Consider the following 15,963-nt stretch of genomic DNA (forward strand, 5'->3'; position numbering starts at 1 on the left):
TAATAGCTGAGCACTCTGTTCAGCTGATCAGCCTCCTCCACACAAGGAACACTGATCCAGAAGCTGAGGTCTGCACTGCAGAGGCTCCTCAAGGCCAGAGGCTCCCAGCAGCTCTCCAATAAGGCTGCAGCCACTCTGACCTGCCTCAGAAATGCTGCAGTCCACAGCATGCTCTGCTGCTTCTTGACACCCCTACACAGCACTGCCTCCCTCTGCACATTGTGAGGCCCCAGGCAGAGTCAAAGCAAGACTGAACAACTGGGTGTTGTTAGCACCATTGTTTATTTCCAGAGGGAGCAAGTCCCTGGGAAGAAGCACCCGCTGCTCCCATTGTGCAGCAATGGCAGTACAAACAGCCACACAGGGTTGGCCAGCTCCAAATGCAAATCAACCCAAAGCACATCGCCCATGACAGCACATCATCTTCATCCTAGAAGCAAGGAGGAGCCACCATCCCCTGCAGAAAGCCAGATGAGGAGACACATGGGAACCTTAACAAGAGCCATTCCCAAGGACAGCCAGCATGAAATCCAACAGCCTTCAAAGTCTGTTTCCAATGCATGATACGCGTGCTGCTTGAAGGTGAATCAGCTTCCTATGCTTGTGGAGCCCAGGTCTTGCTGAGTGCTCTTGCTGTCAGTTCTCCACCCATCCCTCATTTGCCTTTCCACAGGGATTCCAGAACTTGTATCCGACATTATAGCCAGCAGTTAACTCAATTTATTACAATACAGATCTAACCTGGGAATAGAAGGAAAAAATTCACCCCTACACGCTACGGCCTTGCAGAGGATTTTTTCCACCCCTCCAACTTCGTAGTTCCCTCCTCTTCTTTTATAACAAGATGTAAAACATAAAATAAAAAGAGCAGAACAATCCTTCACGATAAGATTAAGGTCCTTGATGTGTGACTTTGTTTCAGCATGCCCAAGAACTGTCGTGCTTTCTCCTGCATGAAGAGTTGGTCTCGGGTTCCACCACAGGCCACCGCTTTCCAAGCCCTGGTCATCTATGAAAGGAAAAGAAAGAATATGTACAACACAGTCCAGGGAAAGGAGGGTGCTGAGGGTTAGTGAGACAAACACAATGTTGACATACTGTTTTAAAACAACGTGCATAAATAAAAACTATCTGCTCCCCAGGAAAAATAAAAACCTATAGCTTGGGGGGTTATGTTCAGCAGTTTCCCATTGCAGAACCACTCATAGGCTTCTTAAGGGCTTTCCCCAACTTGTCTTGGGACCAAAAGCCCAGAGAACAAGCCCACTAAGCTTCACTGGGCTGAACAGAGCCTGGAAGGATCAAAGGAATTCAACGGCAGCTTCCAGGTTTATTGCCAACCAGCTCAACTCCTATGGAAGCTGCTCAGCCCCAGACCTTGAAGGGTTGGATTGGTCAGAAAGACCATCCATCCTTAGTAGCAATTTGGTGCCTGTAGCTTCAACAGGGCCTCACACAGCACAGGAAGAGCTGGAAAATAAAAATCAGCTGTGCTTCAGTCACTGTGTAAAGCAAGAGCCCCCATGACATGCTTTGCTATGCTAGGAAAACCCTCTGCATAACCTCTGATAAATGCAGCAAAACAATATATACTGCCCTCAACTGGAAGTAACCGTTTATGTGTAGGGCAAAGAACTGGAGTTTGATGAGTGGTATTTGCTAACAGCAATGCCCCGTGCAGACACAGCATGGTTTTGGGGATAATTTAGGTTCAGCTCACAGCTAAGTGAGCTTCCTTAATCTATAGCTGCCACTGTTGGCAGCACAAGTCTGGTACAACAAATCCCAAGAACCCAGCAACACCACAGGCAGCTCTGCTGTCTTTGGGCAAGGGGATTTCTCAGAACACCTGTACTCTGTCATCACACAAGCTGCCTTACTGCCACCCTCAAGTCACTTCCAGAGCTTTATTTATATGGATCTATTAGCACTCAGAGCAATACAGCTCTACCTAGGACAGGAGGAGAAATTGAAGTGTTTAAGTGGGGTCTATTTTGAGAAGGGGAAGGAATTACACTGGCAGGAAAGTACTTATTTGTCAGAAAGAGCTTTCACAACAGACAGCTCTAATCCAGAGACAGATGCTCTGTTTATCTGAAGACAGAGCCAAGGCTGCACTGTGAAGACTGCACCTGGGCCCTTCCTAACATCTGAAAACATCTCTGTGCTTGCCCCCAGCTGTGGTTTCACTCCTCACCAAGGAAAACGTGTATTTTCATCCTACCAGAGAGTTTCCACGACTCAGCCCAGACTAACACCTGCAAAAACCATACCCTTCTCCAAGGCACCCCACCAAATGAAGCAGGGATCCAATTCTTTTAATGCGCTACTGTCTGAAACTACATCAACTGGTGAAGAGTTTACAAAGAACACAACCATTTATGTCCCAAAGGTTAAATAACTCTAAGGTCAACAGCCCTTAAAAGCACCAGTCTCAGCACATGTTATGAGTTATGCTTGAAAGACAAGTAAACATCATCTGCTGGAGCTCAGTAATGCCACTGTTCAGGTAAATGGCAGGACAAAGGCAGCCCATGCTGTCTGTGGCACACAGATTTTACCACAACCTAGAAATATCCCTCAAAGGGGTGAGAAATGCCTTTTTGGTACTTATATTGTGCCTTGTAGAGTTGTTACAGTCAGAGAAACAAAAAAGATTAACCTACTGCTGTCCATCCAAGGAGTGATTCCTGAAAAAGTAGTTTACTTCAGTGCTGGGTTAGTCTAAATCCCTTGATGGGCTGAGACAGGACACAGATTCCCAGGAAGAAATCCAGGGCCCTGGGTGCAGGCCACAGCTCTGATGAGCCATGGGGATTTGAGTTCCAGCAGAAGGGCAGGTTTGCAAAGAAAGTGGAGGGAGCTGCAGTAATGACACTGCTAGTTCAGCATCTCCAAACCTGGGTACCAAGACAGCTCTGACAGCATACAGATATCCACACAGGAGCATACTATGTTCCTCTTGAACTCACCACCATAATTCTCCTCCTGAAGAACAGGGGCAGCACTATAAGCTGACCTGCTGATGGAAGGGAGCAGCTGCAGGGCTTACCGGTGCTGGAGGTCTGAAATGGCTTGGCATTTTCCTGTAGGACATTTTCTCTGACTGCACTTGCACAAAGGCTCTGTTGAGCAAACCAGAGTCATTCTTCCTGTTTGAGGAGGAAAGGTTCAAGGATCTTGACAGGAAATTCAAAGGCTGCAAAACGGAAGAAAATTATATAAAGAAAAAAGTTGATTTGCACTAACAGTGCTGATACTTGTCATGGCCAAAAGGTCAACTAACAAATCCCAGCAATTCATCCACACATTATAAGGCAGTCGTAAGTGGCAAAGTCAACACTGCTTTGCACTAGATTTCTTTGGAGATCTTACTAACCAAAACAGCCTTGCAAAGAAAAAGAACATATAGCTATAAGATAAGAAATAAGTAACTGCCAGAACACAGCCTTTGTCTTCTGAGATGAAGAAGACCCCTTCTCACCCCTGCAGCCAGCCAAGGAAACCTCTAAGGATGGGAACACATAAGGCTCCTCCCCATCCCACAGGTAGAAAAGCAGCTGGGTAGTAAGTCAAACCACAAAGGAATTCACAACTCCTTCTGCAGGCAGCTTTTTCACAAGAATTTCTGTTCATCCAGAGCCTTTAATCTTCAGTCCGTGACTCAACCTACAGCCCCTACACCATTCTTGAACTCTGGATCCCACAGCCCTTGATTGCTAGTGTTAAAACAAAACCTATTTCTGCTGTTTTGAAGGGCTAAAGGTCCCATACTTGCTAAAGACAGAAAATGAAAGCAGTAGTGGTGCTAGCACAACACACATCTCAGCAGCTAAGTTTGCCTCTCAGCCCTGCTACAGTCAGTTCTACCCCTGCTCTGACTGCAGCACTCCTCACCTGGGTTCTTTTGAAACAGATAGTTTTGGGGAGGGCTGGCATATTTTGTGTCATATCTTCATCCACGATATCCAGCGCCAGTGACTTCCGGACCTTCTTAATGGGACTCCTACGCAACTGGTGAACACAAATACAAGTGTGAGTATGAATCAACTCAGTGAATTCCCATCTTAAGGGCCAAGGGTGCATTCCAAGCCCACAAACCCCCCTGTATCTGCATTGCACTAGCACCTCAAAAAGACACATTGCCTCCTTCCCCACCACAGGGCACAGCAGCGTCTAGTGTTCCCCACACTGGCACTAAGAGACACTGATTTAGAAGGGGAAACTCCTTCCAGCAGGAGGGGAACATCACATCACCTGGGCATACAGAGCCAAGAGACTTTTGGGCCCGTGGAGCCCAACTTGCCACAAATGTTGGAGGACTGCCCTAAGTCTTTCCTTGCATGTTAGGGAGACAGCATCTCTTGGCACAGCCCTGAGTTCTGCATAAACCAGGCCACAGCTGGCAGTATTTTAAGCAGGCCTCAGGCATACAAGCAGATTCACTCACTAAAAGGCAACAACAACACACTGAAAAACTTTTTGGCATAAATAGTAGGATGAACAGAGCCAGCAAAAGCAGCTCTCAACAGCACAGGGCAGCCCAAAAACAGATACTGAAAGCGAAACCACTTCACCCCTTGTTTCCTTTTCTGTTTCTCAGGCTTCACGTCATCCTCAATAATAAGTTCAATGCCAGCTTCACTTCGGAGCACCTCTTTCAAGTCTTCTTCCAGGTGAGGAGTCTGGGGCTGATGCAAGGAAGGAGAAAGAGCACAAGACTGTCACAGTTTGTACATCAGGCAGACTTAGAATTCCCTCAGTGGATAATGGGGCCAGGGTAACCCACAGGAGCTAACAGTGGGAAGACAAACATTACAAATTATTTACTTCCCAGCAGGAAAAGATGTATTTCTGTTAGCTTGACAGATTGACAGGATCTCCAGGCAAGGGAGACTCTTACCAGCTGTACCCCAGATGTGCCATTGTGTACTGAAGGCACAGTATACTTGACACTGCTATCCCCCCATATTAAGTCCTCGTTAGAGATTTAGGGATGTAATGTTTCCTTGCTTTCCCTCAAGGTCACAAATAACCAAGCACTGAGGCCATATTCAAAAGCTGTTTTGGGTTTGGAGTTTTTTCTTTGCTCCTTTGCCAAGGAGCTAGAAGTCCTGTAGCTACTTACCATGACACACTTGGTATGACAAGGTCTCCATCCCCCTTATCTCAGCCCAGCATTACCAAAACTGAACCATGTTGCTACTCAAATAATGGCTGGCTCACAGCTCTGCTGCAATCTACCCCATGCAAAGCCATCAGCAAGCAACAGACCTGTCCAGTACGTACCAAAGGCCTAATTGGTCCATATTTTTCCAGGGCATTTTTGAAAGGTGTTGGGGTGTGTGGAGTATTGTCCACCACATATTTCTGATCTGGTGTGACAAACCTGGCAGTAGAGAAGTAAAAAAAACTAAGAATCAGATATGCTGTAAATCACAAAGCAAACCCCATCCTTCCACTCACACTACACAAACCACCCGCAGAGTCTCACATGGTGACTGCAGAAGCCATATGTCTGGCTGGGGCATTCCTGGGACGTATGAAGGGCCAAAGGCTACCAAGGAACCTTCAGTAAGGAAAATATCTTAGAAATACCAGCTATGCTTCTCCACTCTGCCAGCTACCAAGCACCCTTATCAGAAAGTTGTACAACACCTGCAATACTGGCATGACAGATCCCTGCAGGCCAGCGCTACTTTGCAGTGCTTCTGCTAGCAGAGTTCCTCATGGCCAGCCAGAGCTTTGTGACCAGTGGAAATCCTGGTGCAATTACACTTGGAGCATCCAAGCCAGTTCACACCAATGGGATGTGGTTGCTGCCCTGGGCCCACACCAGTTTTTCTAGCACAGCCAGCACCTCCACAAACTGTGTTGCAACAGTATAGTGACATGCAGAGATAGGCCAGCCAGCAGAACACTCCCTGTGCAGGACACCCTCTCTCACTGGGCTGGGATGGTGCCTCAAGATCATTGCCCTGGACTGTCCCACAGTTCAGAGGGTGCAGAGCTAAAGGGAAGGGGACCTGAACAGCCCTTGTTGAAAAGACCAAATCTCTTTGCAGCTGGCAGAGGGCTCACAGCATGGCAATGCTTCCCAAAGATGCGCACGGAAGGCAGCAGCTGACCACACAGCTGAGCACAACAGCAGTCATTTGGCTGAGGTCCCAGCCAGATGGGACACTTGTTCCCTGCAGCTCACAGAGGAGCTGTCTTTGGGTGCCACATTGATTTAAGGAAATTCCCCAGCCTGCCTTGTCACTCTCAGTAGTGCCAGCAATGGGGAACGTTTGTTTGTCTTGAATCAAACTCCTGTGTGAAAAAGGACAATGCTCAGGTTGGGATGGGAAAGAAGAAATACAGGACTTACGCTGAGTTTTTCTGGAGCAGAGGAGTCTTGTCCCTGTGCAGAGGGGTGGTGACAATCACCTTCTGACTGCACACAGGTGTGGAGGTAAGAGATGGGTTCTCCAGTTCTAGTGTATCCTGTTTGGTCCAAAAGTTTAAGAACTGCGTAACATAGGTAAGAAAGAGGAAAACAGTCAGTCTCAAACTTCCCAACATGGTGTCCAGTGGCTAAAGTGGGTTCTTTACAGTAGATTACACAAGAAAGCACCCAGACAGATTTTGAAGGAGAGTCTACAACTCCTGTGGGCAGCATGTTTCATAGAGAAAATATTTTCCTCATACTCATATGGAACTTCCTATGTTCTCAGATTAATTCCAGGCATCTCAGCTTCTCATGGCAGAACTGTACTATTCAGGTCTCACTTTAATTCCCCAGTTCTTGATGGCCTCGTATTCAAGGTTGATTTGAACCTGGGTATCACAGCCCTATGGTGTTCTACCACGTTCCACCGAGGACAGCAGAAACACCAGAAATATAAAGTCCTGGAAGGTTCAGCTAGTGGCACAGGGAGGCAGAGTGTGAATGACAGAGAAGCTGTAGAAGTTTTGCTAGATGGCACAGAAGTGCAGCAGGATTTATCCTGTCTTACTGACAGAACTTCACTGTGTCAAGATAGGAATCAAGGGGTCTGAATGCCATAGCACTGCAGTAAGGCATTTGTTGTGAGACCAGGTATGGATGCTACCACAGTCATAGTAAAGATGGGAAAGACCTAAGCTTACATAACAAAGACAAGGCCCATGAGTACATCCCTGTGCCATCAACTCACAGATGTGCACCAGCAGATGCTGTCCACACAGATGACAGTGCTAAAAATAAGGAAGAAAAGCAACATGCACTGTCACAGCACTGCTATCCCCTGCCAGTAATGCCCACACACAGCACCCTGGACAAGGAAGCACTGTGCTCTCTCCTGCAGTAGGCAGGTGCAGATCTGCACAGCAGTGCTCCCTCCTCATAGCAGGCACTTGGCCTTATCCATCATACAGGGTAACTGGGCTTGGCCTGTGCTGCAAGCACTCCAGCTGAGGGAATCACAGTCTGCTGCTCTCGCAGAAAGAGCTGCACTGAAGACAAGCAGCGTCAGAACCAAACTCTGCACCCTGTTCTACCAGAAACACATGCATACCCTATGCACTGGAACTGCCTAATACAAGAGAGAAGAAATACAAAGGTGGCAGAGATTATGAGATTAGAGTATTAAGGCAAAGCATTGACATTGCTTACTAGTTCACAGACAAACCCAAGCGGAGGAGCCCAGGCTGGCCAGCACCACTGTTCTGTACCTGAGATGGAGAGAAGGGCAGTGTCTTGACAGGGGTGCTCTTAGGCGTCATGCTGTTGCAGGAGTCAAGGAAGGAGAGGCTGGTGCTGGGGGCATTCTCCGTGACAGGGGATAGGGAGATTTTCCTCTTCTTCTGCCTCTTCAGCACAGAGGGCGGCGTGCCAAAGCTCACCTCCGCATGTGGTGAAATAGGGATGAGTTCCCCCTTGCTGCTCTTGCTCAGGTCGGAGATGGTGTCGCCATCCAGGCGGTACTCAGTCACGTTGGGTAGGGATGGAGTTGGTTTGCTGGGTGTTTGCCGCACTGGGCTGTTACTACTGCTGCTGCTGCCTGCAGAGGGTTCTTCAGGCAGGTCAAATTGGGTCAGGTCACACCATCCATCTGGGTCCTGCGTACAAGAGAAGCCATCAGAACCAGCCCAGGAAAGAAAGCTGGGCAGCTGGCTGGTGCAAACAGAGAGGTTAGCTGGGAGGTGAAAAAAGCAGGTGTGCAAGACTGCGCTGCTTTTTGCAAGGAGCCTGGTTACAGAATAACTGAAGCTCTCTGTCCTTTGCAGTCAGCTCAGTTGAGAACCAGACCACAAGCCTGATCCAGCTGAAAGCTGTTCGTGCATAGGGCAGTTTTTACGCTAGGCTGGTTTCCCAGTTCAGTTCACAGCACAGCTGTAACACACAGCTGCACCCAAACACAGGGGGCAAAAGAGAAGTGGCCAGGGACAGAGTATGAAAAAGGTGACTGTTGCCAAACTTGGTCACACCAAAATGGGTGGGCACAGGGCTATTCTGTAAAGCAGGTTGCTGTAAACAGATGAAAAATAGCCAGAGCCATTCACAGCTCAACCCCATCAATACAAGTACCATTCAAACAGGCCTCTAAGGATGCACAAATTGGACATTAAGCCTTGGGCACAAAGTCCTTCTTTGCAGGTGTGAATATTTCACAGATAATCAGCTCATAAACCAGATTGCAAAGATATTTCCCCTTTTTGGCTGCAAAGTGTCCTGAAAATGAATTAATCTGGAGGCTAAACTAAAGGAATCCATACAACTTTCCTCAGGATACCTGTGGTGATAAGCAAGGTGACCCAGCGAGCTCACTCAACAGAACAGTGGTGGAAATCAGGTCCTATAAGTCTCACTCCACTAGCTGGCGGAGCAAAGGTGTGCTACTTACAGATTCAATCATGTCCAGAGCTTCATTTAATGCTGGGACAGATGTAGGACACAAATAATTGGCAGCTTCGACGACCCACTTGTACGGAGATGCAACAGATGCTGAGGCATCCTCAGGCACCACATCATCTGAGGTTCCTTCCCCGTTGTGCTCAGCCAGGTCGGCAGCTGGCAGCTCTGAGGGTAACTCCTGCAAACCCGTCACCTCCTCATCGCTGACATCCTCTTCCTTTATTTCAGAGATATCAACCGGCCAGTTTGGCACAATGGTCTTCACACAAACAAGAAAGAAAGCGCAGCCATTAGCAGAAACCAAGTGAAGAAGATCAAGTCCAAGGGCACAAGCACAGATCCTTGGGCCCACCACGTTCCTCCCGCTTTCATGGAATCACAGAATGGCCTGGGTTAAAAATGACCACAATGATCATCCAGTTTTAACTCCCCTACTGCATGCAGGGTCATCAACCACCAGACCAGGCTGCCCAGCGTCACATCCAGCCTGGCCTTGAATGTCTCCACAGATGGGGCATCCACAGCCTCCTTGGGCAACCTGTTCCAGTGCGTCACCACCCCCTGGGTGAAAAACTTCCTCCTAATATCCAACCTAAACCTCCCCTGTCTTAGTTTAAAACCATTCCCATTAAAAACTTTCCTAACAGCCATTTGGACCATCCTACATCCCTGTTCTCCTTCAATGCTCTGTCCCATACACCACCTGAAGGAGCCCATACAAATTAAGAGGACTATTTAACTGAGTTAATGCAAAGACAGCATTAGAGGCAGTAGCAGGGTGACTGACCAGCTCTGATGCACGTTAGCAGAGCAGAGATGGACCCAACAGCCCACATACTTGTGCAGTACCTGGCTCCCAGCTCTTGTTCCACTTTGGCTCTCATTGTCATCCACTTCCACTAGCAAGTACAGTGGCTGGGACTCCTTTGTTTCATTGAGGAATCCTCCTGTATCCACTTTGCGCTTGATGGTGGAGTTCCAGTGATTCTTCACAGCATTGTCAGTCCTGCAGAGAAAGCAAAAGAAAACAATAAGTTATTATTATCAGCAGCCTTAAAGCACAGCTAGCAATTCCTGTGAGCTCCCCAGCCTCATCCTGTGAGACCAACACATGATCTCCACAAGCCACCCAGCTCTGAAGGTACCAGTGAGCAAAGACATCCATCCTACCTCCCAGGCAGCAGTTTGGCAATCTCAGCCCAGCGATTCCCCAGAACCTTGTGGGCCTCAAAAATGATGCGATCCTCCTCCTCTGTCCACGAGGATTTCTTAACCTCAGGATTCAAGTGGTTATGCCAGCGTTCCCGGCACTGCTTCCCTAAGCGTCCTTTCAGGTGCTTGGCTATCAGAGTCCATTGTTTGGTGCCATATTTTTTAACAAGTTCAATTACCTTGGAAGAAAACAGGAAGGAAATCAGGAAATGAGACAATCAATACAGGTGTTGCTTTGCATTTCACCTTTGTTGGGACCGGGTACAAGAAGACAAAGAAGGATCCAATAAGTCAAAAACACTGGAGGGTCCCAGCACTGACACATGACACTGTCAGCAACAGGTGAAAAACATTTCCGTGAGCAACAATACAACCAAAAGCCTGGAAGAGGCAGTTTTCATGCAGCCATTTTACCACTTGACACCTATGGATGTAGATGATGGCTCACATAAGACTAGGACAGAGACAGGCAGATGCAGTGAGGAACAAGTCAGAGCAAAGCACCAGGTACCACATGCTTCAAAGCTCCTCTGCCTTCCTCTCTTCCCAAGAACCTGGCTGCATGAAAAGAGCTTTCACCGTGCCTATATTACTGCCTGCTGGGACAGCATGGCACAGCCATCCTTCAGCAGAGGGTACAGCCCCTGGTGAGGACACAACCTGCAGTTTCATGCCCCACTAATGCCACAACACGTGGTGCAAGCACAAAGCAAAAATGAGCAAAATTCACTTAAAAGCCATCTGCTTGGCAATTTCCTCTTCGCCTAGGGCCTTTACATGTTGGCCTAAAGCTCAGTGCAAATGCTTCCAGGTAGGGAATCTTTTCTGGCTGGCCTGAAATAAATCCATGCAACAAAGCAATGTAACATAACATGCTGCTCGCAGTGTTTATCCTGCCAATATCTCAGAGAGGAGGCCAGATGACTCCAAAAGAGCACTTTTACCCTCTCCAGCAGTGCTTAGCTGAAAGGTGCAGGTAGCAGGTGCACCACAGATCTTGCTCACAGGGTCCATAACTAACACTCCTATTGCAGACTGACTGCCTAGGGCAGACAAATGGGCCACAGATACCCACGTTCAAGGATCTGGATTGTTTGCAGTGCAAAACTATCCAGCTTCAAAAAGCTGGAGTCTGGCTTGGCCATGATGGCAGTGGGCATCAGGACTAGGTTGGCTGGCAGAACAGGACATAAAGAGGGGAAAATAGGCAGCAACTGCTCTGCTGTAAGAAGGTAGAAGGGCATTGTTATAAGCTTCCTCAGGAAGTGTTTGATGTAACACAGATAGAAAGCTGTCTAGGTCTGACACCTCCACTTTGTTGACAGAGAGTCAAAGTCCAACGCTCAGACCCTGTCCTTGCCTGACTTACCTTTTGGTCCTCCTCTTTGGTCCAAGGGCCCTTAACCAAGTCTGGATTCAACACCCTCAGCCACCGGTACTGACACTGCTGGTCACTGCGGTTCTGGGGAAAGGAATCAGAGCAGATATACATTAGACTGGAGGCTCCAAAAACCCCTGTAGAAACACAGCAGTCCTCACACACACAGTCTGCAACATGGAAAAACTACAGATGCACAGAGAATGCATGCTATGGATATAGTACAGGGTACTGGGTATAGATACAAGGACAGGAACCCCAATGTCTCACTCCAGCTCCCAATAAACTCACACCCTCTAAGCAAGAAGGATGTGTCATCCTGCCCTAGAGGAACACTAAATTTGTTCAACAGTAGCAGCCACAGAACAAAGTGCCATCATACAAGGTGTTGCATGGAGACAGCCAGTGCCCTGAGCACAAGAAACAGCATGCAAACAACACTACAATTCCCAACCAGGCAAAGGGGCACTTACAGGAAAGTGACTGGCCAGGAACTTCCAGTCATTCTGTCCATAATGTCTTACTAACATCTTCAGCTGCTCATCCTGCAAGGAACAAAGACATCCACTTTCACATACACTGAGCAAAATATGTCACAGTCATCACTCTGAAAGCAACAACATCAAGATATGTTAGATATTCAGATATTTATTAATCGTTGAGCTTTTTATGTCTGCATTACAAGGAAGAGGATACTTAAGTTCTTTATCAGTGTCCCAGTGCACAGAAGCCAGTGGGAACACATTTGGCTCAGAGCTCTGTACTAGGGCAAGTTCCTGGTGTGTGCATGATGAGAGCAGAGTACAATACAAACCCAGTTGCTGTGGTCACATACAGGCCCACACTGAGTTTAGTTCAAACTATGCAGCCAGAGCTACCTGCTTATCCAGCCCCAGTATGTCCCTGACCAGGCAGCCTATCTCCCAGCTCTCATACTGCCTTTGCCTGGCCAAAGAGACCAACTGTTTTAAGTACATCACCACTAACCAGGCAGCCCGCTGCCTTTCTACACTGATAGTTCTACAGCACTTCTCTCACAAACCCTACACTACAGGGCTTCCTTGCCTGAGGGCAAGGAAATGAAAGATCTTGTGGGTGGGCAAACAAAGGTAAGAAACAACTCCCTGCCCAACACAAGCCCAAGATTTTGATCTCTGCCCAAAGGCCACTCTTACTCCATATTCAGAGCTCAAGGAAAATGAAATGTTTTGTAGTTTTTCACAAAATAAAAAGACTATGAAGGGACCAGAAGAAATGCAGAAAAAACGCCAACTCATTTCAGGCTCTTTGCCACAATCCTAAAGGTCCCAGCCCTGTCCACATTGACTTCAGAAGAGGGCATGTGCACTGCATGAATCAGCTCCAGGCCTCTGCCACCCTCTAGCAACTGCTGCAGGCAGCTGATAGCTTGCTGTAGGCCCAGGTGCTGAAGTAGTCAGAGCTCTTTGCTCCCCAGGCTTCAAACTCACCTGACCTTCCTCTCATCAAGGCCTCAGCAAAACAGACAAAGGGCCTTCCCCAGCAATGAGACACTGTGAGTGGGTGTTGTGGCAGCAGGCAAGGAGCAGGATAAGGTGCTCACACTGAAGGCCTACCCAAACTCTACCAATAGCCCTATGAGCAGTGGCTGCCCGGCCCTCACTCACCTCCTCCTGCGTCCACTTGACCTTGCACCTGCCATCCCGCTGCTCGGGCACATCCGAGTCGGTGTCCTGGCAGTGTAGCTCATCCTGATCCTCACTGCAGAGCAACAAGCAGAGCGTTATTGCCTCCCCTGGGCAAAGCACAGCACTCCCCCCACACACCCGGCCTGCAGGGCCCTGACCTCCAGGACCCCTCTGCGTGCGGGTCAACCCCACATTAACACAGAGAAAGGACAATCCTTCGGTTCCAGCCCATCAGTGAGGGCTCCGTGAGCCCAGGCCCCGCTCCATCCCCCTCCATACAGCTCCCCAGCCCTATTCGTTACTGCTGGGGTACAGAGGGCACCAAAGCAGCGCACAGCGAGGCTCCCACAGGGCCGGGACCGCTCTCAGCCACCGGGCCCAGCCTGAAGGCATCACGAAGAGGCGGGCGGCGGGCCAGGCTCTGCTACCCCATCCATCCACACCGCTCAGGGACACCGAAACCGCAAGACCCCATAGACCACAGCCTCCCCCCCATTGAGAAGACACGGAACCATCCGCACCCCGGGGGGCTCCACTCACCCTCGGTTGCGGCGCGCCATGGCGGCGGGGCCGGGCGGCGGCGGCGGCACTTTCCTATCTCGCGCCAACGGCTGCCCCCCACCCCGCGCGGGGCCGGGCCGCGCATGCGCACTAAGTCAGCACCGCACAAAGACGCGCGCGCGGGAGGGCGCCCTCCCGCCTGAGTGCGGCCACCACAGAGCGGGACAGCACCAGAATGAGCCTCCACCGCCTTAATGCCGGACTAACAGAATTAACCCAACTAACTTGCAGCCCTCCCCCCTCCCAAGTGATTTTAATGAGAGAATTAGCCCGTTAATTAATCCCCAGCACTATAAAAGCGCTCCGAGCAGCGCTAGTTAAAGGAAGGGCTGCGATCCTGAAAGAAGCCTCTGTAGGAGCTAAAGGCAAGTAGTGCTCGTCTTATTGCCTAGGTTTTTCTCTGTTTAGATGCTATTTAAGGTTTCATTTAAGGATGTTTCCCTTTGGGATGATCATATAACTGTCCTAAGTAACCTAGGGAGCTTTCTGCTGTGACTCTTGACGCTCCAATGTGATGTGATATAGATATTATGTTATTTAGGTATGATGTAATTTAGGATGCTGTAGTGTCCCCAGGTCACCCTGGTATAGCTATGTTTGTAAGGTCTCTATGCTACCCCTATTGGGATGTAGCCTGGCTCTACCTGGGATAAATGCTCTCCTGACCTCAGGAATGGAGATAAAGCCTTTCTGATGGCCACCTCAGTGTCCCCTGCAGCAGAGATGCTTCGAGGCCCCTCATACACAAAGCTAAGAGCAGTGCTATGTAGGTTGAGTGAGCACAAACCTAGGAGTGCTGCCTTGCCCCGTGCTCAGCAAGGGGCCTGAAAAATCATTCCTTGGTGCTGTGGTTTGGGCCCTGTGTCCTGTTAGGAGATGGGGTGGGGAGGGTGCCCTGCCTGGATCTGAAGGGCTGCCCTTAAACTGCGTGTTCCAACAGGGACTCCTGGTTCCTCCAGCCCTGCGCCATGCCGTCCTCGCAGCAGCACAGCACCCTGACCATTAAGGACCTGCTGGACAATGGATTTGTGGCTGGGGCCTCTGGACATACCCACTTCTCTCCTGTGTACAGCTACTACCTGGACTCCAGTAGTGCCCCAAAGCAGAGTACCTGGGAGCTGCTGGCAGATGTGGACACCACGAGGGGCAGCCCTGTGTGTATGGTGGCACAGCCCATGGGCAGTGGAGTGAGGGCTGGCCTGGGCTCCTCGGACCTCAGCTTCCTCTCCTTCTGCAGGAGCCCTTCCAGCCCTGCCATCCTCAACCTGTCAGCTGTGCCCTGTGAGCTGCCTGCAGGGCCCGGCTCCTTGCTGGATGTAACATCAAGGAACACCTCCACACCGTGCAAAGCTGGGAAGCGCCTCAAAGAGAGAGCGCTGTCCCATAGCACGGAGCTGCTGAGTGACCTGCTGTCCCCTGGGAAGCCCCCAGCATCCAGGTGGGAGATCTCAGACATCAAGCCCCCTCTGGATGCCAGCCTGCCCCTCGATGTGAGCTTGCTGGGGTGCTCCAAGCTGGACACGTCGCTGCTGGGCACCCCTGTGGTGCTCCCTTTATGCTGGCCCAGGAGGGACGTGGCTCTGCTCCCTGAGGCCCAGCTGGGTGATATGGAGCCTGGCTCTCAGGCCCCGTGATGACTCTCAGCGCTGACTGTGGTGTCTCCGATCACCTCCATGCCAAAGAACAGAGTGCTCTCAGCTTTGTGGCCGTGCTGCTGTTGGGTAACACGGTGAAATCTTTCTCTTCAGCGGGAGGTGACTGCGGTGAGAAGCTGATGGCAGAGCCCTTACGAGCTGCAACCCACAGCCTCCAGCCCAGCTCCCCGCTCCTATATCCTACTGCTGTCTTTTGTATTAAGGTAATAAAGCTTTAAACTTTCTCCTCCGCTCCTTTCCGCAGGCCGGGCCTCGCTCGGTGCCCTCCACCCCCTTGGGCTCGTTCTGACGGAGCGCGAAATCCCTCGGCCCGGCCCAGCGCCACCCCGCCCCAAGATGGCCGGCCCGGCCCCGCTGCCGCCCGCCCCGCGGCGTTACCTGCTCCGCGGCCCCGTTGGCTTTGCGGGAAGAAGCGCCGCATCGTGCCCTTGTCGGCCCTGTTGTCAGAGCCGGGCGGCGGCCTGGCCCGCGGGTATGTGCCGGGTTGGGGCTCGGGATCCCTCTTCTGGCACGCGGGGAGAAGCACAGGCAGAGCGCGGCCTGGGGCTGCCAGCTGTGAGCTCCGAGCCCCTGCAGCTGCTGCTCTTCCCACCTCATGTTTCCACTCTTTTA

At 50.2% G+C, this 15,963-nt stretch overlaps 2 protein-coding genes across 4 annotated transcripts; one reads left to right on the forward strand and one right to left on the reverse strand.

The window, feature by feature from the left end:
• Positions 1–263: 263 nt before the first annotated feature.
• MYBL2 (MYB proto-oncogene like 2) lies at positions 264–15,860 on the reverse strand. Of its 2 annotated transcripts, none has more exons than XM_015881410.1 (14): positions 15,730–15,860; positions 13,115–13,208; positions 11,942–12,013; positions 11,460–11,552; positions 10,049–10,269; positions 9,728–9,884; positions 8,868–9,137; positions 7,696–8,082; positions 6,371–6,510; positions 5,290–5,389; positions 4,578–4,691; positions 3,898–4,014; positions 3,053–3,199; positions 264–1,009 (listed from the first exon to the last, which is right to left on the reverse strand). In XM_015881410.1, the coding sequence occupies exons 3-14, from the start codon at positions 11,996–11,998 to the stop codon at positions 881–883; spliced, it is 1,932 nt and encodes a 643-aa protein (XP_015736896.1). In that variant the 5' UTR covers positions 11,999–12,013; positions 13,115–13,208; positions 15,730–15,860; the 3' UTR covers positions 264–880. The 2 variants fall into 2 exon arrangements, with proteins under 2 accessions (XP_015736896.1, XP_015736895.1); XM_015881409.2 differs by lacking the exon at positions 15,730–15,860 and adding an exon at positions 13,676–13,806.
• LOC107322882 lies at positions 13,816–15,575 on the forward strand. 2 transcript variants are annotated; one of them, XM_015881414.2, is made up of 2 exons: positions 13,816–14,061; positions 14,637–15,575. In XM_015881414.2, exon 2 carries the CDS (start codon positions 14,665–14,667, stop codon positions 15,328–15,330), a length of 666 nt encoding a protein of 221 aa, XP_015736900.1. In that variant the 5' UTR covers positions 13,816–14,061; positions 14,637–14,664; the 3' UTR covers positions 15,331–15,575. The 2 variants fall into 2 exon arrangements, with proteins under 2 accessions (XP_015736900.1, XP_015736901.1); XM_015881415.2 differs by having other exon boundaries at positions 13,829–14,088.
• Positions 15,861–15,963: the final 103 nt, after the last annotated feature.

Source organism: Coturnix japonica, chromosome 20 (genome assembly GCF_001577835.2).
Source record: "Coturnix japonica isolate 7356 chromosome 20, Coturnix japonica 2.1, whole genome shotgun sequence".
Classification (NCBI taxonomy): domain Eukaryota; kingdom Metazoa; phylum Chordata; class Aves; order Galliformes; family Phasianidae; genus Coturnix; species Coturnix japonica.

Excerpts from the sequence above, each read along its gene's own strand:
- MYBL2 (XM_015881409.2), bottom strand. The coding sequence starts at position 13,695 with ATGGCGCGCCGCAACCGAGG. Across the intron at positions 12,014-13,114 it reads TCAAGTGGACGCAGGAGGAG|GATGAGCAGCTGAAGATGTT; the intron begins GTGAGTGAGGGC and ends TGTTCCTTGCAG. Across the intron at positions 4,692-5,289 it reads ATGGACCAATTAGGCCTTTG|CCCCAGACTCCTCACCTGGA; the intron begins GTACGTACTGGA and ends TCCTTGCATCAG.
- LOC107322882 (XM_015881414.2), top strand. The coding sequence starts at position 14,665 with ATGCCGTCCTCGCAGCAGCACAGCACCCTGACCATTAAGGACCTGCTG.